Below are 23,206 nucleotides of genomic sequence, written 5' to 3'. Positions count from 1 at the left end.
TCCTCCAGCAGCAGGGACACGCCACAAGCCAGCAGGGAACTGTGGCACCAGAGGGGACGGTGGCACCAGAGGGGACCGTGGCACCAGAGGGGACCGTGGCACCAGCCATGCCCAAGGTCTGAACAGGGTGGCAAAGTCAGGTGGTGCTACCCGGCTGCATGAACAGCCCAGGCAAGGCGTGGTGAGGAGCCAGATCTGGGGGCCATCCAAGGAGTCCTGTCAAGAGCAAATGGTTCTAATATTCTCTCTGGGACAAAAAAGGAGCAATCTTTAGGGTGAACTCGTGCTAATAAATATTTGCTCACATATGGTGGGGTTTCTCTGCAAATGGGCTTTGATGGGAAATTTCTGACCACATTTAGTTTTACTCTTTAAGTCGAGCACCTGAGTAGCTTTGTTAAGGAATGGAGAATTGTTTGTAGCTCAGTATTTTCTCAGGAGGAGCCTTACATTTTAGCACAGGAGGAAGGTAAGGCAAAGTTTAAAAGCTTTCCCCTCCTGAAGTGACACACTTTCTGAGGAGTCTGAGGAGAATTCCCCTCAGCCACTGCCAGGGCTGTTTGCCTCCTCTGCAGGCTCAGGATTCTGGGAGTTCCACGAGCCTCAGCTCCCACAGTATTTTCCTCTGAATATTTCTTGTTTTGCAGTACACAGGGAGAATATTTTGTGCTAGATTCTCTTCTGGGTTTTGAGGTGAATCTTAGTAATTCTGTTGATTTTCCTGTCCAGACGAACTTTTGGTAGATAGGAAGGAAAAGGGAAGAAGTACCATGGAAAATCAATTGCTCAAAATCTGAGAGGCTCAACCACAGTAAAAATGAAGTCTAAATTGAGGAATTTTTTTATTTTTTTTTTCCCTTGCTAGGTGGGGTAAAACATGAAGTGTTAATAAAGTTCTTTGAAAAGATTCAGCAAGCACCTAGCTATATGAAAATCAAAAGAATGAAGGATGAGACGGGGCATGGGAAGAATCTTCAGCCCTTCCCTGTTGAAAGTAAAACAGTAGGAAAACTGCCTCTGGCTGTTACCCACAGGTAACGTGTTATTTGTAGCCAAGAGCAGATGGCCCAAGCTGTTGGTGGCCCAAGCCCTGCCGTGGCTGGCCCACTTTCAGTCCTAACTGGACCAGGGTGGCCGGCTCGGGAGGGGAGGAGGTGGGGGGATCTCAGGGGGCTTCTGCTTCACAGCCGGGCTGGGGGGCCGTGGAGGAGGCACGGAGTGCTGGTGTTCTGCTTTCTGGAACGATTCCTCCTTCTGAGGCCACGTCTGAGAGCTGTCAAACCGGACAGTCTTTGGGCTCCCTGGGGGCGAGGGAGAGTCGCGCCTTCTTGGCCGGGAAGCTGGAGCTGCAGCAGGGCGACTGTGGAGAGAAGAGGTGGCTGAGGCCCCCAGCTGCTGCTGGCACACAGAGACCCTCCTGCACAGCAGGGCCCAGAGCTGCCAAGGCTCCCCAGCACGGCTGCAGCTGCTGGCACAGCTTGGCCCAGCTGGACAGCTGCCCCTCAAGGCCCTGGAGAGCAGGGGATGGCTCTGGGCAGGGTCCCTGGCCAGGAGCAGGCCCCAGAGCACCTCTGCCTGTCAAGGACAATCTCGTCCCCGCTCTTTCTCCTGCCCACCTTGCTTTGCCTCTGCCCGCTGCTCCTGGGGCTGCTCTTGGCCAGGCAGCCTCAGTGGCAGCCAGCACTGGCTGCAGCCCCAGCGGGCTCCCCAGGACAAGGCCCAGCAATTAAGAGGCCAATGGAAGCCCTGGGCAGCAGCAGAACTCTCAGCAGAGTGTTTTGGGCAACCAAGGACTAGCCACAAATCCACAGCAGCCTCATTGGGAATGTCTCCTGACTATGAGCAGCCTTTCAAGAAGCTGGAGGGTGGGGATGAACAACAACTTACCGTTTCTTGTCCTTCCACCACCGGAATCCAACATAGCAGAGAACCATGGAAAGGGGCACTGTGAACAGTGTCACTGCTGTGCCTATCATGCAGGACTTGCGCACATCCTGCGGGCAGAACACTCTTGGGGTGCTCGGTGCATTCTCAGCATTTATATTGGACTTGCCAAGCGCTTCTGTGGGAGCAATGGGCAGCGTGAGCCTGTGCTGTGCTCCACGGCTGAGCTGGCAGCACACTGGATACGGCCAGGACGTTCTCTGTTTCCCCCAGAGCTGGGGCCTGCAGGCACCTTGGCACCCCTTGGCACAGGCTGTGCCACCCACCAAAGCCCAGAAGGCCAAGAGCAGAGCCCAGGGGCAGTGCAGCTGCTTGGGCAGTGGCTCCTTCCAGGGACACGGGCCAAACCCATCCCTGAGCAGCCACTGCCACCCCTGACCCTCCCTGCTCTGTGACAGCTCCCCCAGCCCAAGGGGACAGAGCCAGGCCCTGTCAGGGGCCAGTGCAGCCCCTGCCCAGTTGGGAGCCAGGGCTGGCTGTGGCCCTGGGCTCATGGCAGGGCTCCCACTCAGGGCTGCTCCTGTGCCTTGGGCCTCTGGATGCTTAGGGCCAGCTCCAGGAGCAGCTGCAGTGGGATGGATGTTGGTGAATGAGTCCCATTTCCCAGGGGCTGGGAATGAGCTCCAGAGGCCTGGAAGCTGCAGCACCTCCAGCTTTGGCTGCTGCCGGGCTGTGCAAGGAGAGGCCCTGTGGGAAGAGCTGCTGGCACACAGCCCCACCAAGGGCTGAGCCCAGCACAGCAATTACCTCCTGTGCCTGGGCCCGTGCCTGCAATTGCCTCCCTTCCTTCAGGAAATGCCGCCTTCCATAGAGCCTCTCTGTCTATCCCTTGAGAAAGGAAGAGGCACAGCTGGATCAGATGGAACCATTACATAGCAGGGAAGTGGCCTCTTCAGGAGGCAGTGCTTGTTGAAGACATGGAAGAGGATCAGGAAAAGGCCCAGGCTCTCTCTTCTCCAAACCACCACCTCTCCTGATCTGCTCAGAGATCAGGAAGTTGCAGAGGATCTCAAGGTGTGCATGGCCCATTGTGCAGTTTGGGTTCCCTGTCTGCTGATGCCAAATGCCTTCCTGCAGAGGCTGGGGAGAAACTGCATCCAGGCCAGGCTGGGAAACAGCCCTGCAGGGCTTGAAAGCAGCAGTGGGGCAGCGAGGCTGCCATGGATCCCTTCCCATGGTGCAGGGCATGGCATGTCCAGAGAAAGCCCCTGACTGCTGAGTCCCAGGAAAGGCTGAGGGAAATGCACCCACCACGCCCTTTGAGCAGTTCCTTCTCTATTTCTTTCAGGATGTGGTGTGACTCAAGTGATTCTTTCTGTCCTGTGGCTTTGTTCTTCCCTCTCAGAGGACCTTAACAAAAAATAGTTCCATTTCTCAGGAATGGATCCCAGAAAAGCAATGCTCAGCCTGTGGGTACGGCAGGGACACACCACTCACCCCTGCGATGGGAGCCGGGCTTGCGGGCAGTGATCAGCAAAGGAGCTGGGAAAGTCCTCCCTGCAGACACACCTGTAACTCAACAGCCACAGAAGCTTCTGTCACCTGGTTCCTACCAGGTTGTCAACGATTATTCCTTGATGGGACACTGAGGACATACCTGCAGGAGGCTCCAAGGGCTTCAAAATTTTATGCAGCCAATCTAATGGAGAATCCTTCCTGGGAACCTCATCTGGAAGGGAGCACAGATGAGAACCATTCCATGGTGTGCTGGGATCGCCCTTCTGCCTTAGGGAACTGGGCACTGCCAGGGGTTTGGGTAAGACCCTGGAAGCCAGATGTAAGTGGACATGGAGAAAGCTGTAGAGGGGCCTGAAATGCTCTGGGCTGGCTCCTGGTCACTCTCAACACTCTTCCCATGCCCTGTGCAACATCCCTCAAGGGTGGGCACTCCCCAGTAGCAGAGATGTACAGCTCCAGCCTCAGCAGGGCTCAGGCCCAGGGGCACAGCAATTACCTCCTGGGACTGTGCCTGGCATGGCCTCCCTTCCTGCAGCAGAGGCTGCCCATGAGCCACTGCTTCCTCCGGGAAACGCTGCCTTCAGCACAGCCTCTCCATCCACTTCTGCAGAAAGGGACAGCTGGATCAGATGGCAGCATTCCCCACTGGGCGAGGTGGCATCTTCAAGAGGAAATGCTTCTCAAAGACTTGGTTAAGGACCAGGATATCATATCAACTTTTGGGATTGGCCAGGGCCCTCCTTTCTCCAAACAGCTGCCATTTCTGATCTACCCGGAGACCAGAGAATTCTACAAGATCTCAGGGTGTGCATGGCCCATGGTGCAGTTTGGGCTCCCTGTCAGCTGATACCAAATGCCTTCCTGCAGAGGCTGGGGAGAAGCTGCAGCCAGGCCAGGCTGGGAAACAGCCCTGCAGGGCATGAAAGCAGCAGTGGGGCAGTGAGGCTGCCATGGATCCCTTCCTGCTGTGCCAGGCACGGCGTGTCCAGATGTGCAGAGAAAGCCCCTGGCTGCTGAGTCTCAGGAGAAGGCTGAGGGACATGGACCCACCTTGTCCTTCCTGCAGAATTTTCTTCAGCATTTGCCTCATGGGTTTGGATGGCTCATGGGGTTTCATAACTCCTGTAGCTTTGGTATTTCCTCTTGGAGGACCTTAGAGCAAAATAATTCCATTTCCCAGGAATGGATCCCAGAATGCCAATGCTCAGCCTGTGGGGTCAGGAGGGACACACCACTCACCCCTGTGATGGGAGCTGGGCTTGTGTGCAGCAACCAACCCAGGAGCTGGGAAAGTCCTCCCTGCAGACACACCTGTAACTCAACAGCCACAGAAGCTTCTGTCATCTCTTCTGATCTGAACAGGCAGCACTGAGCCTCAGGAGCGGTGAGAGGATCGTGCAGGGCGAGGGCACACATGTGCACGGCTCTGTCCTGGCACCTGCAGCGATGCTCTCCTGGCCAAGCCTTGGGCTCTGAGCTGGCAGCTCTCCCAGGGGGAAAGGCCTTAACCTACCCTCACCATCTTCCAGAGCCTCAGTCCTGGGTGTGGGTTGGGAAGCCAGATCACCTTCAGCAAGAGGCTTGGCTGAAAAAAAAGGTAGGACAGAACAGCTCCCGTGGCTCTGTAGGAGACCCTCAGGCTCCCTGGGGCTGGCAAAGGAGCCACACAAGTCACAGCCCTGGGGCACAGCCCTGGGCCCGGCCACTTCCCTCTCTGCTCCTCTCCGTGGCTGCACAGAGCACATGGAAGGAGACACTGGCATTACACACGGGAAGAGATTGGCAGCTAAATGCTCCTTCTTCCCACTGGTAGTGACCTGTGGGATCCCTCAGGGCTCTAGAAGGGAGCAGGGCGAGGTTTCTAGAACCCAACAAGCCTGAGATTATGTTAAGAGATATGGCAAATGCTCTTGCCACCTTGTCATTTTGTGTTCTGTCAGTAAAGGGAATAGAAGAACTTGCCTCCAGCATTCTCCAAGATATTCAAAGTATCATTCAGTAGCACTTCCAAATAATTGAGGTTGAGTTCCAAATCTAGAAGGGAGCACAGATCAGAACAGTTTCCATGGTGTGCTGAGATCCCCTTCTACCTTAGGGAATGGGGCAGTGCAAGGGAGTCACGCTAAGGCTGTGGGTGCCAGATGTCAGTGGACATGGCCACAGCTGCAGAGGGGCCTGGGGGCTCTGGGCTGGCTCCTGGTCACTCTCCACCCTCTTTGCAGGCCCTGTGCAGCATCCCTGGGAGAGGTTGCTGGAGCAGCCCAGGCCCCACTGGGGCCCTCTCTCTGCCACAGCTGAAAGAATTGTAAAAGCAATGGGGAAGAACTACAGCAGGCAGTGCCACAACTGTCCCTCAGGCCCTCCCTCCCTCCTGCCCACGTTCTGCTGGGACAGCTCTCCCATCCCATAGGGACTGGGCCAGGCTCTTTCAGGATACAGTGGAGCCTTGCCCTCCCCCTCTGCCTATTCCCCACCATGGGCACCCCTTTGCAGCTGCTGCCAGGTTTTGGGACCTGTCTCCCATGGAGGGACCCCAGCAGGACTGCTCAGTAGCCAAGTGCCCTGAGCCTGCTGGGGATAATTCCACTGGGCTGTGCTGGTCTTGTCTGGGCTGTGCCTGCACTGCCCAGCAGCAGAGATGGCAGCTCAAGCCTCAGCAGGGCTCAGGCCCAGGGGCACAGCAATTACCTCCTGGGACTGGGACTGTGACTGTGCCTGGCATGGCCTCCCTTCCTGCAGCAGAGGCTGCCCATGGGCCACTGCTTCCTCCGGGAAACGCTGCCTTCAGCACAGCCTCTCCTTCCGTCTCTGGAGAAAGGAAGAGGGATACATGCATCAGGTGGGGCTGTTTGTTCCCCAACATGAAGGTGGCATCTTCAGAAGGCAACAGTTGTCAAAGATATGGATAAGTTTCAGGAAGGCATCCAAACTTTGGAGTCAGGCCAGCCACATCTACCACAAGACTGGGAAATTGCAGGGGATTTCAGGGTGTGCATGGCCCATGGTGCAGTTTGGGCTCCCTGTCAGCTGATGCCAAATGCCTTTCTGCAGAGGCTGGGGAGAAGCTGCAGCCAGGCCAGGCTGAGAAACAGCCCTGCAGGCTGTGAAAGCAGCAGAGGGGCAGTGAGGCTGACATGGATCCCTTCCTGCTGTGCCAGGCACGGTGTGTCCAGATGTGCAGAGAAAGCCCCCGGCTGCTGAGTCTCAGGAGGAGGCTGAGGGACGTGGACCCACCACGGCGTCTCTCCAGATCACTCAGCCTCTTGTCTCCTGTAGGTTTGTTCCTCCCTCTAGGAGGATCTTAACAGAAAGTATTTCCATTTCAGATGAATGGATCCCACAGAACCAGGGCTCAGCCTGTGGGATCAGCAGGGACACACCACCCACCCCCGCGATGGGAGCTGGGCTTGCGTGTAGCAACCAGAAAAGGAGCTTGAAATGTCCTCGCTGCAGACACACCTGTAACTCAACAGCCACAGCAGCTTCTGTCACCTGGTTCCTGCCACGTTGTCAGTGATTATTCCTTGTTGTGACAGTGAGAACATACCTGCATGGGGCTTCAGAGGCAGAAAATCTTCATGAAGCCAAGCTGCTGGAGAAGCCTTCCTACCACCCTCATCTGGAAGGGTGCACAAATCAGAACCATTCCATGCTGTGCTGGGACCCCCTTCTGCCTTAGGGAACTGGGCACTGCAAGGGGCTCAGGTAAGGCCGTGGGAGCCAGATGTCAATGGACATGGCCAAAGCTGCAGAGGGGCCTGGGGAGCTCTGGGCTGGCTCTGGTCACTCTCCACCCTCTTTGCAGGCCCTGTGCAACATCCCTGGAGGGGCAGTGGGACCAGCCCAGGGCCCCTGAGGCCTCTGTCCCTCCCACAGAGAAAACCCTCCCTAAAGCCCTGGGGAAAACCATCCCCAACACTTCCCAGGGAGAAGGGAGCACTGTCCCAGGAAAGGGAAGCCAGGCCGCCGGCTCACCTGCTCGCCCTGCTCGCCACGGAGCAGCCTGGGCAGCCCTGTCAGGCAGGGCCACTGCCAGGAGGAGCAGGAGGAGGAGGCGCAGAGCAAAGGCCATGGTGCCTTGCCCACTGCCAGTCCTGCAGCTCTTGCTGCCACCACTGTCCTGACACCGCTGTCCCAATGTCAGCACCGCTGCTGCCGCCGCCGCTGCTGCCACAACAGTCGTGGTCAAGGACTGACTGCTCGGTCCTTGTGGTGCTGGGCAACCACGGGGCTCTGGGACCTCTGTGACCTCAGAGCCTGCTGTCACCTCAGCCTGCTGTCACCCCAGAGCCTTCTGTGACCTCATGGCCTTAGATGTCTGCCCCAAGTGTACTCCCATCTGTACTAGAGGACTGCTCTGACTGTGAATCTTTGACTTCATCAAAGGGTCATTGCTAAACAAAACCTTGGTTTTGCCTGCTGACATTGCTGGACAGGCAGTGTCCCAGGAGATGCTCTTGATGGTTGCCTCTTTTCCTGGGCATGGCACTGGAGGAGGTCCAGGCCCAGGTGATGCCACTGAAGGAAATGTGCCCTCAGCCCAGGGATGCTCAACACAGACTCCCCCAGCCCCTTGGGGCCCTGCCTCTGGTCACAGCAGCCCCTGCCTGGCTCCTGCCTGCCCACACCAGGGTCAGCCCTGCCTGCTCCTGGACATGGAGCTCAGCCAGGGCTGGTGCTGTGTGGGCTTTGCTGGTGGTACCAGCCAGACACTGGGGTGAGAGCTCCATGTCTTTATTGGAACAGAAGAGCTGTGCTGGGCCCTGCCCTGGCAGGAGGGACCCACCTTCAGTCCAGGCCACAGAGCAGGGCGGGTCCCTTCAGGGACACAGGGCCTTGCTTTGGGTGGTGGCAGCATCTGCACAGCAGCAAGCTGGTAATGCAGCTGTGACAGGGACATCACGTATGGGCATGGAGATGTGAAATGTGTGGTGCAGGTGTCCCTGAGGGAGGTGTTTGGCCTTTCCTGTGAAGCTGCAGAGGGGAACCTGTTGAGAGAGGAGATGGCTGAGGCCCCAGCTGCAGCTGGCACACAGGGACCCTCCTGCACACTGGGAGATTCTCACTGTGCTCAAAGTTTCCCTCTGAAGACTAAGAGCTGAATGTGGATGGGCTTAGCAGCTGATCTGCAGGCCAAACAATTGAGGTAGCAAAAGGAGAAATTGAGAAAATACAAGTTTATCCATAGCAAGGAAGAAAGCAAGGCAGTTAGCATGGAAACCAATAAAAAGGGACATAAGGGGTATTTGCAGTTGTAATAAATGGAATTGGTTCGTGCTAACTAAATTGTAACTGTTATTAAAGTTCTTATTAGAAACAATCAAGAATCAGTGTTACAAAGCAGATGTACCCCTTTGTAGATGTTACATGTCAAAATTAAGGTACAGGATGTAGTTTAGAAGATAAATGGTGTCTCAAGACCAAAATCGCCTTGAGATGGACCAAAATTAGAACAAATTTAGGCATTGGGCCTAAAGATTAGTAAACATAAGGCTAATTAATAGACTTACATAACACAATGCTCAGTATGTATGCACAAACCTGTAAGGTTATCCAAAGGACAACAAGGAAGAAGAGAAGCCTTCGCCAAAAGACCACCAAAAGAAGACTGAAGACCCCCTAACAACAACTGAGGCATGTGCCGTGAAGAAAAGTGATGTAAAGTCAGAAAAACTTGAGATAGGAGAGAACTTAGAGGAAACATTAAGGAATATGTATAAGGATACAGTATATAAGTTTAGCTTGAAGTGCTTTGTTTTGAACATGAGGCAGGGTGGGAAGCCTCTGTACCCTGGTCAGTTTTGCTTATGCTTTAATCATACTTAATTACTAGCAGATTATTTATATAAATTTTAATTTTTATTAAACTGTGGTATTTTACTAAACTGTATTCTTTTATACCACATTACTATTCAATTTAGTAAATTGTATTCATTTTTAATTAAACTGCCATTAACCCAAGGGACCTAGTTGTCAAAATTCTAATTTCATTTATAACAATATTTTAACAAAGAAGGCTGTTACAACAACATTGGTATTTACCAAACATGACACAACATGAGCTATATTAACAAAGAAGGCCCCTTACGGTGACAACATTCTACTGCTCAAACTGTAAAACATCTTTGTGTACTGATCAGGAGGTCACGATTTACTCTTTACAATCCTGATGCTGAATGTCTCCTGAGGAGGTCTGGTCACAGAGAAGAATGAGCCCCTTGTGGGCTGCCCCTGTTTGGACAACCTGCTCCTCACCCCGAGCCTCAGCATGTCTGACATCGCCCACCTGGGACTGACATCCCAAAGCATTGAGAACATTTCTCTTTATAATTTTTCTTTATAATTAAAATCTAATTAATTAATCAAAATAAAATTTTATTTTTATAATACTATTATTCTGTATTTTTATAACCTAATTTTTATATTTATATAAAAGAATTGCTACGTTTTTAGCAACTAAAAACATTATCGGTCCTTGGTTCAAAGTAGCACATTTCCTTTCATTAATTAATTGACCACTATTTCTCCCTCTTTATGCTAATTACAACTATTTTTAGTCCTTTGATCATCATTTTTATCATTTTCTCAGACAGGGTAAAAGGGGCCACTTTGGGGTCCATGGGGACTTTTCTGAGGAACATTTGGGGCAGTTTTGGGTCGGGGGACGGAACTTAGAGAGAACTTGGGGGTCTGGAGGACACATGGGGAGCCGGGAGGGCATTTGGAGCGGCATTTAGGGATTCTGTGAGACAATTCGGCGTTCGGGGGAGCACTTGGAGGTCCAGGGGGGCACTTGGAGGCCAGGGAGGGGAATCTGGGGGCCCTTCGGGGTCCGGGCGGGCACTTGGGGGGCTGTAACGGGGAATCTCTGGGTCGCGGGGGATGATGGGAGTTGTAGGCGCCGGTCTAATGAGGCTTAATGGGGCCGCGGAGCATCACGGGAGTTGGAGGCTCAGCGCCAATAGGTTCCGGTAAGGCGCGGGGCATGACGGGAGATGAAGTCCCGGCTGGAATAGCGCTCTATGGTCGCCGCGGAGCATGATGGGAGCTGTAGTCCCGGAAGTGGCTCGGAAGGCGCGTTCGGCGGTGTGGGGAAGCGCTTGGAGAACACTTCTGCGTCCGAGCTGCAGGTGCTCTGGGCGAATGTACACGGCTCGGGAGCACTTGGGGGGAACCTGGGGAGCTGTGACCGGGCTCTTTAGGTCGCGGGGCACGGCAGGAGGTTTGGGCGCGGAACTGTGTTGTGGGATGATGGGAGATGAATTCCCAGGAGTGGCTGGAAGGGGAATCTGTGGGGTCGGGAGCATTCAGGGATCCAGGAACGCTTTGGGGGGCCTCGAACGGGTGCTGAGGGGGCACTCGGGGATCCTGAAGGATCTGGGGGACACATGGGACATATGGGGGGCGATCCCGGGGTTCTGGGGAGTGCAGGGCATATTCCCAGTTCCTCACAACCTGGTCTCAATTGCCCCCTGGAGACTCCTACTCACTGCCAGTCTGATCCCAGTATGATCCCAGTATGATGTCAGTACACAGCCAGTGCAATCTCAGCCACTGCCAGGATGATCCCAGTCCAAACCAGTCCCTGCCAGTGCTGCCACTCCTGGGATCCCCCAGCCCTCTCTGTGTTCCACCCTCCCACATCTCCCCAGAGGAGCCCCAAGGGCTGGCAGTCCCCAGCCAGGGTTCCCAGCCAGCCCCAGGTTGGATCTGCAGCCCCCAATTTTCCCAGTTTCCCTCTCCTTTTCCCCGGGCCGGGTTCCCCCCGTCCCCAGCGGGTGGGAGCAGCAGAGAGCCCCGCGCTGCCCATCCCGACCTGTCCCGGCTCCATCCCCGCTCCTGCCGTGGGCTGTGAGGGGTTTGGGAACGGGGCACCGAGGGTGTCACTGCTCCTGAGGGAGGAGGGATGAAGAAGGAGAGAGAGAAGGGATGGAAGTAGGAGAAGGAGGTGGGGTTAGGGAGGAAGAGGAGGAGGAAGGATGGAAGGGGAGGAGAGGGAGGAAGAGGAGGGACAAAGGAGGATCAGGGAAAGGAGAAGGAACCACAAGGTCGAGCACTCCTTGAATTCATAGCCCCCTCCTGTGGGATCATCACCCACCATCCCACAGGTGATGGGGGAGTGGGAGCTTTGCCCGGATATCCTGGGGGATCCCTGGGTTGGGTTTATTTTGCAGGGGGGAATGTTTGGAGAATGTGGAACTCCAAAGCTGAGTGGAAAATCCTACTTGGGGGGACATTGGGGGGTCTCACCATCCCTAAGTGGGGAAATGGAAACAGGGGGAACTTTTCAGATTCCTGGCACTCCCAGCAGCCTGGGGATGGTAGGGACCGAGCAGACAGGTTGTCCCCAGTACAAGCTTGACTCCCAGCAGCTGGGACAGGCGGGAACCCTTGAACCTTCTCTCCTTGAAGACAGGGGAGACTAGAGATGGGGAACTCCTGGGAGGCATTTTCAGAGCTGAATATTGGTGTTTTTTGGAGGTTTTATGGACCCCAGATGTCCGGTGACTTCTAGAGATGAGCTTGGACAGAGGGACCTGCAAACTCAATGTCCTCATCCCTTGTATTTCCTCAAACCAGGATTTCCCATTCCCAAACCTTGGCTGGATGGAGAAGGAGGCTGTGAGGAAGAGGAAGATGCTCCAGGACACCCAGGCAGGTGAGGAGGAAGTCAGTGCCCCTTTCCCCCTCTCTCCTGCTCCATCTCCCAGCCCAGCCTGGCCCCCGGCTGCAGGACAACCCCGCTGCCGACGCCGTCCTGCCGGGGACGCACTGGGGGGATCTCCTTCCCCTTCCCTCTGGCACCGAGGCAAATCCCATCCTCTCCTTGTCCTTCCTCCCCCAGACAAGGAGCTGAGGATGGAGACCAGGGAGGACAAATCCCCACAGGAGAAGCTCATGGAAGAAGCCGTTTTGAGCAGCTCCACGGCACAGGAATCCAATTTGGAGGAAAATCCCCAGAGATCCCGCAGGAGGAGGGGCTCCAAACGCTGCCTAGGGTGCTCTGAGGAGGAAAGACCCACCCTGTGCAGGGAAGGCGGCCGGAGATCCAGCCGGGGCTCTGAGCTGGTGGTCCATGAGCAGCTTCAGGATGGGGAGAAGCCCTACAATGCTTGGAGTGTGGGAAGAGCTTCAGCCAGAGCAACAGCCTGATCTGTCACCAGATGATCCACACTGGGGAATGGGCCTATGAGTGTGAGGAATGTGGGAAGGGCTTCAGCTGCAGCTCCCAACTCATCATCCACCAGCGCATCCACACTGGGGAGAGGCCCTACGAGTGTCCCGAGTGTGGCAAGAGGTTTCAGAGGAGCTCCACTCTCCTCAGGCACCAGCGGATTCACACGGATGAGAGGCCCTTCCGCTGCCCTGACTGTGGGGAGGGCTTCAAGCAGAACTACACCCTCATCACCCACCGGCGCATCTACACTGGGGAGAGGCCCTATGAGTGTGGGGAATGTGGGATGAGCTTCAGCCACAGCTCCAGCCTGATCTGCCACCAGAGGATCCACACCGGGGAACAGCCCTATGAGTGTGGGGAATGTGGGATGACCTTCAGCCGGAGGTCCCATCTGACCATCCACCAGATGATCCACACTGGGGAGAGGCCCTATGAGTGTCCCGAGTGTGGGAAGAGGTTTCAGACCAGCTCCCATCTCCTCGAGCACCAGCGGATTCACACGGATGAGAGGCCCTTCCGTTGCCCCGACTGCAGGAAGGGCTTTAAGCACAACTCCCACCTCATCACCCACCGGCGCATCCACACTGGGGAGAGGCCCTACGAGTGTGGGGAATGTGGGAAGAGCTTCAGCCACAGCTCCAGCCTCAACACCCACCAACGCCTCCACACTGGGGAGACACCCTACGAGTGTCCCCAGTGTGGGAAGAGCTTCACCTGGAGATCTAGCTTGACCCAACACCAACGGCAGCACCAGTAAGGGAAGCTCTGCAAATGCCCCAAAGTACAGGAAGATCTTTGTGCACTGCTCCAGCTTTATCCCCCCTTGGAAAATTCAAGTTTGGCAGAGACCTGGTGATCCATGTTCCCTGTGATCCATGCTGGGGAGACACCTGTACCTTTTCCTGCCTATGGCAATAACATGATGTGGGATCAAAGAACGTGAGGGTCTGGTCATGGCCCTTTTGTTATATTCAATCCCATCTCAGGTCATTGCCAGGGGCAGGTGTTGGGGGTTAGGTGTCTTTTTTTTTTTTAATTCTGGATTGCCTGTGGAATTTTTACCCATTAGTTGTGGGGACAGCCTAACTGTGGGTACTTGGTGGGTGATTGACAAAAGACAAAGAGCTTGGCCGGGCCCAGGGGGGGAAGGGGGGCAGGAAAAGAGGAGAGCGGGGACAGTTTGGTGGGCTTTCTTCAGCTTCAGAGAAGGACACTTTGGGTGCAGAGATGCTGCGGTGGGCACAAGAGAATTTCACCATCACTCACACGGAGCTGCTGCTGCTTCTCCTTCTCCCCTCTTTGTTGGTGGCCTCGCACCCCCTGTCCTGCCGGGACGTGTGGCAGTGCCAGGCACCGCCGCGGAGCTGCTGATCCACCTCAGCCACCGGCCCAGGATCTCAGCTCATCCCTGCTGTTCCAGCTGAGTGTTCCTCAGAGCCCTGCAGGAGCACCGGGACTGCCCGCCCGAGGGGGTTTGTGAAACAAAGCCTCTCCTCCATCCCATCTCAGCCGAGAAAGCTGTCACGGAGCCCCTGGTTCTGTTTTCTTGTTAATGCTGTAGTTATTGTTGTTTGTTTGCCTGGTTATAAATTCTAATAAAGAACTGTTATTCCTATCCTCAGATCTCTGCCTGAAAGCCCCTTGATTTCAGAATTATAATAATATAGAGGGAGGGGGTCTAAGTTTTCATTCCAGGGGAGGCCCCTGCCCTCCCTAGCAGACACCTGTCTTCCAAAACAAAGACAGATGGGGAGTTTCTCCATCCTCCTTACCCTTGTGGGGCCAGCAGTGCTCTTGGTTCCTCATGCTCTTTTTGTGGGGCCTTTTGTGTCTGTGCCCCTCCAACTTAGGGGGACAGGGGATATTTGCTGCCCCCTTTCTCCTTCTGGGAAGCCTGTGCGGGCTCTTAGTCCCTCTCTGATTTGGGGGGTGCCAGTGTTGTCACCATCCTGGCAGCCCCCGGCCGCTCTTTGCCCTCTGCCAGGCCAGGGGTGTTCTCTGTCCCCTTGCAATTTGTGGGGCTGGCACAGGCACAATTCCCCTCCTCTTTGGGGGGGCTGGCAGTCTCCTCTTCCCCCTCTGACTTGGGGGATGCTCTGGGCTACATCCATCTCTTATTTTGGGTTGCCAGGTATTTATCTCCCTTCAGTTTGGGGGGCCTGGGGATAGTCTCCATCCTCCTCCAGTTTTGAGGGGCCTGGGAGCAGTCTCTGCCTTCCACCGATTTGGGGGGACTGTCGCAGGCTCCACCCCCCTCTGATTTTGAGGGACAACCTGGAGGAAAGGCACCAAAATCTTGACAATGGCTGAAGAGAACACTCTGATTACCCCTTTTGCCAAGAGGTTCCCTTAGCTGAAGTTGCTAACCAGGACAAAACTTCCAGGCCCGCAGTGGGTTTTGGGTTGTTTTATTTCCTGGGCCCTCAGTCCTGCGTGGGACACGGGAACTGGGTGCTGCAGAGGCTGCGCCAAGGCATCAGAAATGCCCGCCCAACACCCAAGGGTGGTAGAAGATCTGCTCCAGCACCGGCCGGTCCATGGGGTGCTTGGACAAACACCAGCGGATCAGATGTTGGCACTCTGGGGAGAGAAGGCAGAAAGCGGCGCTCACTTGCAGAAGGCTCCTGCCCAGCTGCTCCTGGCGCCTGCAGAAGCCGGGCCACGCTGCGTGTGCTGGGAGCTGCCCTTGGCGGGAGAGCGGCACGGCAGGACAAGCGTCCCCTCCTTCAGCCAAGCGTGCCACACCCAGCCTGCCATGGGCCACCTGCTGCAGCCGGCCCTTGAGGGCACATGGACGTCCCGCGCAGCTGCGGGAGGGCCGGGCTGGGCTGCGCGGTGCCACCTGCCAAAGCCTGCCTGCTTCAGGCCACGTACCAACCTGGAGAGACCTCCTGCGGGAAGAACAGCTGCCCCAACACGGTGTCACACTTGTTCTCGAAGGGCAGGAACCCGCACACCATCTCAAACAGCAGCACGCCCAGGGACCAGATGGTCGCCCCATCGCCGTGGTAGCAGCGCAGGCCGATCCACTCGGGTGGGCAGTACGTGCGTGTTCCTAGGGGAGACGGGCGGCGCTGCTCAGGCGCAGGCTGCTGCCTTCCAGAGCCTGGCCCTAGCCTCCTGCCAGAAACAGGGGCTGCAGCTATGGCCACAACTTCCCCCCAAGGCGTGCCTGCCTCCCCCTGACAATGGGCCAAAGCCAAAAATCCATTCTGCAAGGCTGAGAACTCCAGCGGAGCAGCCCAAGGCCTTGTGGGCCTGCCAAGCCGAGGAGCCGGGGCCTGGCTTTTGCAGCCCCTTTCTGTCGGCAGGGCCGGCAGCCGGCTCCTGGGGCACAGCACCTGCCCCATGCCACAGGGCAGCCGGCAGCCGGCTGAATGCTGCACCCTACGGCCCAGGAGGGAATGGGGCTGTGCAGTGCCTGGCAATGGGAGCAGGGCCCACGCTCTGGGCTCACCGGCAAACTGTGCAAAGGCCTGCTCCTGGATGAAGTTGCCACAACCGAAGTCCATCAGCTTCATCTCGCCAGTCTCCGGGTTGACGAGGAGGTTCTCTGGCTTGATGTCCCGGTGCAGGACACCGCAGGTGGTGCAGTGCCACACGGCCTCCAGCACCTGCCAGAAAAGCCAGCGTGCCGCCTCCTCGCTCAGGAACTCTTGCTCCAGCAGGATGCGCAAGAGATCCCGAGATTGCTCCGGACGCTACATTACCAGCACGAAGCTGTCAGGCACCTCGAACCAGTTGAGGAGCTGGATGATTTTGCAGCAGCCAAAGCCCACCTTCTCCATCAGCACGATCTCCAGTGGAACCACAGGTGCCATCGGGCTGTGAGGACGAGACAATGCCTCCATCACAGGGCCTGATGCTCCCAGGAACCCCCCGAGTGCCCGCCAGTGCAGTGGCCACAGCCAACACCGGCCACCTTGCTCTGACCTGCTTCTAGGCTGCTCTCAGAAGCCCTGGCCTGGCCTGGGAATGCCCCTCCAGAGCCCCATGGCAGCCTCAGACAGCTCCTCAGGTCTCACCTGCTGGTACGGAAGCCTTGTTGGTAGTTGGTGGCTCTATGGGAGCAGCTTCCTGGAGATGGAGGAAACTCCCTGGTCCCTTGGGAATTGTCTCCTCCACCAGGCACGGGCTGTTGCCAGCTGGCACGTCCAGGACCGTGTCCTGGGAGCTGTGGTCCGGCAGCTGCTGGCTCCAGGACACTTGCTGCTCCTCCACCTGCTCCTGAGATGGCTCCCCTGGGTCAGGCTGGGCTCCCACTTTGACCTGGGGGCTTTCCCTGGCCATGGCAGTGCTCAGGGATGCGCCCATGTTGTTGAAGTCCAAGGGTCCAGGGAGCTGGGAGACCTGTCCCTGGGCTCTGCACCTTCTGCAGGCTGACAGGTCTGGCTGAGCCTCTCTTAGGGATGGAGGCTGTCAGAGATAGCGGAGGCTCCTGGCACCATGGACGTTCTCTGACAGCCTGAGCTCCTTGCATGGATGGCGGGTCTTCTCTGCTGTGCCATCCTTGCAAGGCTTGAGGCTCTCCCACCGATGTCCAGTCTTGCTGGGAGCAGCCTCCTGAAGGGATGGTGGCTTCTGGAGAAGCTGGGCGAGCCACAGCAGGGCAGGTGGCCTCACCTCATCAGCTTCTCCAGTTCTTTCCACAACGCCAGCCACATCCCAAAGAAGAGCGGCACAGATGTCCCATTGTGTGCCCAGTGCCGGATCATCACTTCCTGCAGCTCTTGGGCCACTGCCATGCAGGGACTGCAGCTGCAGGAGCTCTCCAGAGGGCTTGCGGGAGCACCTGGCCGCCGGCGAGCGGTGGCCCGAGGCCTGGAGAACCTGGGAGCCTCAGGGGCTGCTCGGTTCCTCCGTGGGCCTCTGGTCCTAACCCTGGGGCGCTTCCTCGTCTGCCGCCTCCATGGTTGCCAGTGGCCACCGGCCCAGCAGCCAGCCACAGCGGCCAGCAGCAGGACAAGGGCAGCCATCAGGACACCACCGTCACCCATGGCTACGGCACGTCCCATGGCGACTGCACTGGCAGCTGCGGGGGCTGGCCCGGTTTATATAGGGCTGGCGCAGTGATGTCACAGTGCTGTGGCCAGGACAGCTGTGTGACATCACGGCCCTGCATCACCCCAGAGCTTAACCCCTTTGTGACATCACGGCCCTGCGTCACCCCAACCCTCACCAGTTCCACGGGAGCGAGGAAGGGGCTCCCTGTGGGCACTCGAGCACCCTCTGGAGCAGAGGAGAAGGAAGATCCTTGTCTAAATAGGACACGGGGATGAGGAGGGGAACGGTGATGATGTCACCTCCTTGCTGGCTGAGCATGGGACATGGATTGTCCAGTTGGGGATTGCAAAGTCCATGGACAGGACAAGCCCTGCTTAGCAACAGGGAAACCATCGGTGTGCTGTCCACTACATTCCCATGCTGAATCCGAACTTGGATTCAAATCTAATTCTGTGCCTCTTTCTGGGAATTAAATGGATCCTATCCCATTGAAAACCAGTACCTTTAAAAGTTTAGGTTTCTCTGACTTCAGGGAATTGAGGTGCAAAGAAAATGAAAGGGTATGATGGAGTTTGTGTCCACCTAAAATTAACACTTTAATGAGAAATAAAATAAGGACAACGCCCATAAACTGTGCGCAGTATAGGGACAAACTGCAAAGACTGGGACTACGGGCAGACACAAAAATATATAGGGTAGGTCTGAGGACAGAGTCTGAGGGCATGGGTCCAGCCACAAACTGGGGTTAGAAATATGCAAAATACTGCAACAAATAACAACCAATCAGGGGAGAGAACCGGGAACATTCTAGAAACATAATCTTATAAGGGGTGAGATGATTAACATATTAACTGCCATAATCCCTTTCTCTTTGCCACATCTTAATCAAATGCTTCCCAAGGCTTGAACTTAATCCCTCTTTTTTTTCTGGGTGAAATTCAGCTGGCTTGGATCCCCAGCGAGACCCATTCCCATATCACATTAGTCTGTTCTTCACCCAACACTCCCTGTTCCCGTTCATTTCACACCAGCACTTCTGCTTCAGAAGGATTCTCTGAGGGACACAATTAAAAGTCTCTCATGGAATGGGAGGATCCAGATTTAACAAGTGGGAAAGAGTTTAACCCCACTATCTGTTTAGCTGGTCCCGAGGGTGGAGACCTGAAGGAAACTCATGACTGGATTCAGGTCATAGATCTGCAGATGCCAAGGAGATATTAAATTATCCTCCTTGGAATTAAAGCTGGGAATTTTTCTTTCTCCGGAGCAGTAAATTAGGATGTTGATGGGCCCCCCTTCTCTGCTCGCTCTGACCCTCCTGCCCCAGCCTCGCTCGGTTCCATTCACGTTCCTCCTATCAGGGACACTCTCCACACAGATCATGGCTCGGATTCCTTGGATCCTCAGCAGTGTTTCTCCTGGATTTTAGCCAGGGCTTCCCTGGTTTTGGGGCAGGCTGGAGCGTGTGGAGCTTTCTGCAGCCACCATTAGGGGTGTGTGTCTCCCTTTTCCCCAGCAATTTCCCTCTGTCTTCTCCTTCCTGACGTTTCTCCTCTCCACCTCTTCCAGCTCCATGCCATGTTGACAGGAGCTCAGAAAAAGCAGGAAAACAGAAACAAGCTCCACAGTGAATTCCTGGAAGAAAAATCCATCGATGGCAGGGAGGCTGCTGTGGCTCCTTCCTGAAAATCAGGGCTGTTGGGAACACGGCACAGGGTGTCCCAGGACTTAGAGCTGGACACTGAACCCTCCTGGATCTCCTTGGCACCCGTCCCAGGCAGGGATGGTCCTGGATATCCTCCTGGATCTGCCCCAGGACAGTCCCTGCTCCCTGGGGCGGGATGGGATGGGTAGAGGACAAGGAATGAAGGTCAGGAGAAGAATACAGAGATGCTTCTTGCCTCTGCAGCAAGAAATTTGGTGCACGGAAAGCTCAGCTGGAGACGAAGGTGGCCAAAAATGTGAGGCACAATAAAAACTGACTTGTTAATACATTAAAAAAAGAAATTATAGAAATTACATCGTCCCCTTCCAGGATGTGGATGGTCACCTGACAAACATGGACATAGACACAGTGCAGGTTTTCTAATGCATTTATTGCCTCTGTCTTCAACACTCACCCCTCCCTTCCCAGAGGAAAACATGCATTGTACCAAGGGACACTGCAAAGTCCTTGAAGAGGGCAAGCCCTGCTCAGCAGAAACCAAACCACTCCTGACTGAACCACAGCATTCCCATCTTGAATCCAAACCCAGCACGTGCCAGCTCTTGGGAAGAGAGGAACCCCATGGCAGTCAAAACCAGAGCAGTGGGACAAGCATGAGCGCTCTTTGGAATATCCAGATTTATTTAGAACGGAGGCTCTGCAGAAGTTGGTGAGCTGCTATGAGAAAACTTTTGCAGTCCTCGCCAGCCATTTCAGGAGAGCTCCCCAGAGACAGAAGAACTTCACCTCCCTTTGTCTCTGGAGGATCTTCTCTGGCACAGAGTAGTGGTTGTTTGAAGTTGGTGCCACTGCAGAGTCCTCGGAGCCGGGGATTGACACAGGTGGCAGCAGCACTCTTCCTGATGTGCTGCCACTTGCTCCAGGGAAGGATTCATTGCAAGGGGCTGAGCTCCGGTTCTGATTTCCAGGCTTTTCCCGGCCATGTTCATCTTCAGGGATGAGCCAGGGCTGTGATCCCTGAATTGGGTGGGGCTGTGATGTCACAAAGGGGCTGAGCGCTGGGGTGATGCAGGGCCGTGATGTCACACAGCTGTCCTGGCCACAGCACTGTGACATCACCGCGCCAGCCCTATATAAACTGGGCCAGCCCCCGCAGCTGCCAGTGCAGTCACCATGGGACGTGCCGTAGCCATGGGTGACGGTGGCGTCCTGATGGCTGCCCTTGTCCTGCTGCTGGCCGCTGTGGCTGTCTGCTGGGCCGGTGGCCACTGGAAACCATGGAGGCGGCAGACGAGGAAGCGCCCCAGGGTTAGGCCCAGAGGCCCATGGAGGAACCGAGCAGCCCCTGAGGCTCCCAGGTTCTCCAGGCTTCGGGTGACCCCTCGCAAGCGGCCAGGTGCTCCCGCAAGCCCTCTGGAGAGCTCCAGCAGCTGCGGTCCCTGCATGGCAGTGGCCCAAGAGCTGCAGGAAGTGATGATCCGGCACTGGGCACACAATGGGACATCTGTGCCGCTCTTCTTTGGGATGTGGCTGGCGTTGTGGAAAGAACTGGAGAAGCTGATGAGGTGAGGCCACCTGCCCTGCTGTGGCTCGCCCAGCTTCTCCAGAAGCTACCATCCCTTCAGGAGGCTGCTCCCAGCAAGATTGACCATCCTTGGGAGGGCCTCAAGCCTTGCAAGAATGGCACAGCAGAGAAGACCCGCCATCCATGCAAGGAGCTCAGGCTGTCAGAGAACGTCCATGGTGCCAGGAGCCTCCGCTATCTCTGACAGCCTCCATCGCTCGGAGAGGCTCAGCCAGACCTGTCAGCCTGCAGAAGGTGCAGAGCCCAGGGACAGGTCTCCCAGCTCCCTTGGGCCCTTGGACTTCGACAACACGGGCGCATCCCTGAGCACTGACATGGCCAGGGAAAGCCCACAGGTCCAAGTGGAAGCCCAGCCCGATCTAGGGGAGCCATCTCAGGAGCAGGTGGAGGAGCAGCAAGTGTCCTGGAGCCAGCAGCTGCCAGACCACAGCTCCCAGGACACATTGCTGGACGTGCCAGCTGGGAACAGCCCGTGCCTGGTGGAGGAGACAATTCCCAAGGGACCAGGGAGTTTCCTCCATCTCCAGGAAGCTGCTCCCATACAGCCACCAACTACCAACAAGGCTTCCGTACCAGCAGGTGAGACCTGAGGAGCTGTCTGAGGCTCCCATGGGGCTCTGGAGGGGCATTCCCAGGCCAGGCCAGGGCCTCTGAGAGCAGCCTAGAAGCAGGTCAGAGCAAGGTGGCCGGTGTTGGCTGTGGCCACTGCACTGGCGGGCACTCGGGGGGTTCCTGGGAGCATCAGGCCCTGTGATGGAGGCATTGTCTTCTCCTCACAGCCCGACGGCACCTGTGTTCCACTGGAGATCGTGCTAATGGAAAAGGTGGGCTCTGGCTCTCGCAGAATCATCCAGCTCCTCAACTGGTTCCAGCTGCCTGACAGCTTTGTGCTGGTGATGGAGCATCCGGAGCAATCTTGGGATCTCTTGCACGTCCTGCTGGAGCAAGAGTTCCTGAGCGAGGAGGCGGCACGCTGGCTTTTCTGGCAGGTGCTGGAGGCCGTGTGGCACTGCACTGCCTGCGGCATCCTGCACCGGGACATCAAGCCAGAGAACCTCCTCGTCAACCCGGAGACTGGCGAGATGAAGCTGATGGACTTCGGTTGCGGCACCTTCCTCCAGGAGCGGGCCTGCACACAGTTTGCCGGTGAGCCCAGAGCGCGGGCCCTGCTCCCAGTGCCAGGCACTGCACAGCCCCATTCCCTCCTGGGCCGCGGGGTGTGACATTCAGCCGGCTGTTGGAGATGGTGTGCGGGTTCCTGCCCTTCAAGAACGAGCGTGACACCGTGTTGGGGCAGCTCTTCTTCCCGCAGGAGGTCTCTCCAGGTTGGTACGCGGCCTGAAGAAGGCAGGCTTTGGCAGGTGGCACCGCGCAGCCCAGCCCGGCCCTCCCGCAGCTCCTCGGGACGTCCATGTGCCCTCAAGGGCCGGCTGCAGCAGGTGGCCCATGGCAGGCTGGGTGTGGCACGCTTGGCTGAAGGAGGGGACGCTTGTCCTGCCGTGCCGCTCTCCCGCCAAGGGCAGCTCCCCGCACACGCAGCGTGGCCCGGCTTCTGCAGGCGCCAGGAGCAACTGGGCAGGAGCCTTCTGCAAGTGAGCGCCGCTTTCTGCCTTCTCTCCCCAGAGTGCCAACATCTGATCCGCTGCTGTTTGTCCAAGCACCCCATGGACCGGCCGGTGCTGGAGCAGATCTTCTACCACCCTTGGGTGTTGGGTGGCCATTTCTGATGCCTTGGCGCAGCCTCTGCAGCACCCAGTTCCCCTGTCCCACGCAGGACTGAGGGCCCAGGAAATAAAACAACCCAAAACCCACTGCGGGCCTGGAAGTTTTGTCCTGGTTAGCAACTTCAGCTAAGGGAACCTCTTAGCAAAAGGGGTAATCAGAGCGTTCCCCTCAGCCTTTGTCAAGCTTTTGGTGCCTTTCCTCCAGGTTGTCCCTCAAAATCAGAGGGGGGTGGAGCCTGCACCTGTCCCCCCAAATCGGTGGGAGACAGAGACTTCTCCCAGGCCCCTCAAAACTGGAGGAGGATGGAGACTATCCCCGGGCCCCCCAAACTGAAGGGAGATAAATACCTGGCAACCCAAAATAAGAGATGGATGTAGCCCAGAGCATCCCCCAAGTCAGAGGGGGAAGAGGAGACTGCCAGCCCCCCCAAAGAGGAGGGGAATTGTGCCTGTGCCAGCCCCACAAATTGCAAGGGGACAGAGAACACCCCTGGCCTGGCAAAGGGCAAAGAGCGGCCGGGGGCTGCTGGGATGGTGACAACACTGGCACCCCCCAAATCAGAGAGGGACTAAGAGCCTGCACAGGCTTCCCAGAAGGAGAAAGGGGGCAGCAAATATCCCCTGTCCCCCTAAGTCGGAGGGGCACA

At 56.4% G+C, this 23,206-nt stretch overlaps 1 protein-coding gene across 1 annotated transcript; it reads left to right on the top strand.

The window, feature by feature from the left end:
- Positions 1 to 21,149: 21,149 nt before the first annotated feature.
- On the top strand, positions 21,150 to 22,431 carry LOC147646435 (serine/threonine-protein kinase pim-1-like). The gene is made up of 3 exons (XM_086873468.1): positions 21,150 to 21,218; positions 21,615 to 21,981; positions 22,394 to 22,431. The coding sequence occupies exons 1-3, from the start codon at positions 21,150 to 21,152 to the stop codon at positions 22,429 to 22,431; spliced, it is 474 nt and encodes a 157-aa protein (XP_086729594.1).
- The last annotated feature ends 775 nt before the right edge of the window (positions 22,432 to 23,206 follow it).

This window comes from Cyanistes caeruleus, unplaced genomic scaffold (assembly GCF_971803275.1).
Source record: "Cyanistes caeruleus unplaced genomic scaffold, bCyaCae1.hap1.1 HAP1_SCAFFOLD_99, whole genome shotgun sequence".
NCBI lineage: Eukaryota > Metazoa > Chordata > Aves > Passeriformes > Paridae > Cyanistes > Cyanistes caeruleus.
This window is presented reverse-complemented; position numbering and strand designations above follow the sequence as displayed.

Excerpts from the sequence above, each read along its gene's own strand:
- LOC147646435 (XM_086873468.1), top strand. The coding sequence starts at position 21,150 with ATGGCCAGGGAAAGCCCACAGGTCCAAGTGGAAGCCCAGCCCGATCTA. Across the intron at positions 21,219-21,614 it reads GGGAGCCATCTCAGGAGCAG|CCCGACGGCACCTGTGTTCC; the intron begins GTGGAGGAGCAG and ends TTCTCCTCACAG. Across the intron at positions 21,982-22,393 it reads GGCCTGCACACAGTTTGCCG|GCGCCAGGAGCAACTGGGCA; the intron begins GTGAGCCCAGAG and ends CGGCTTCTGCAG.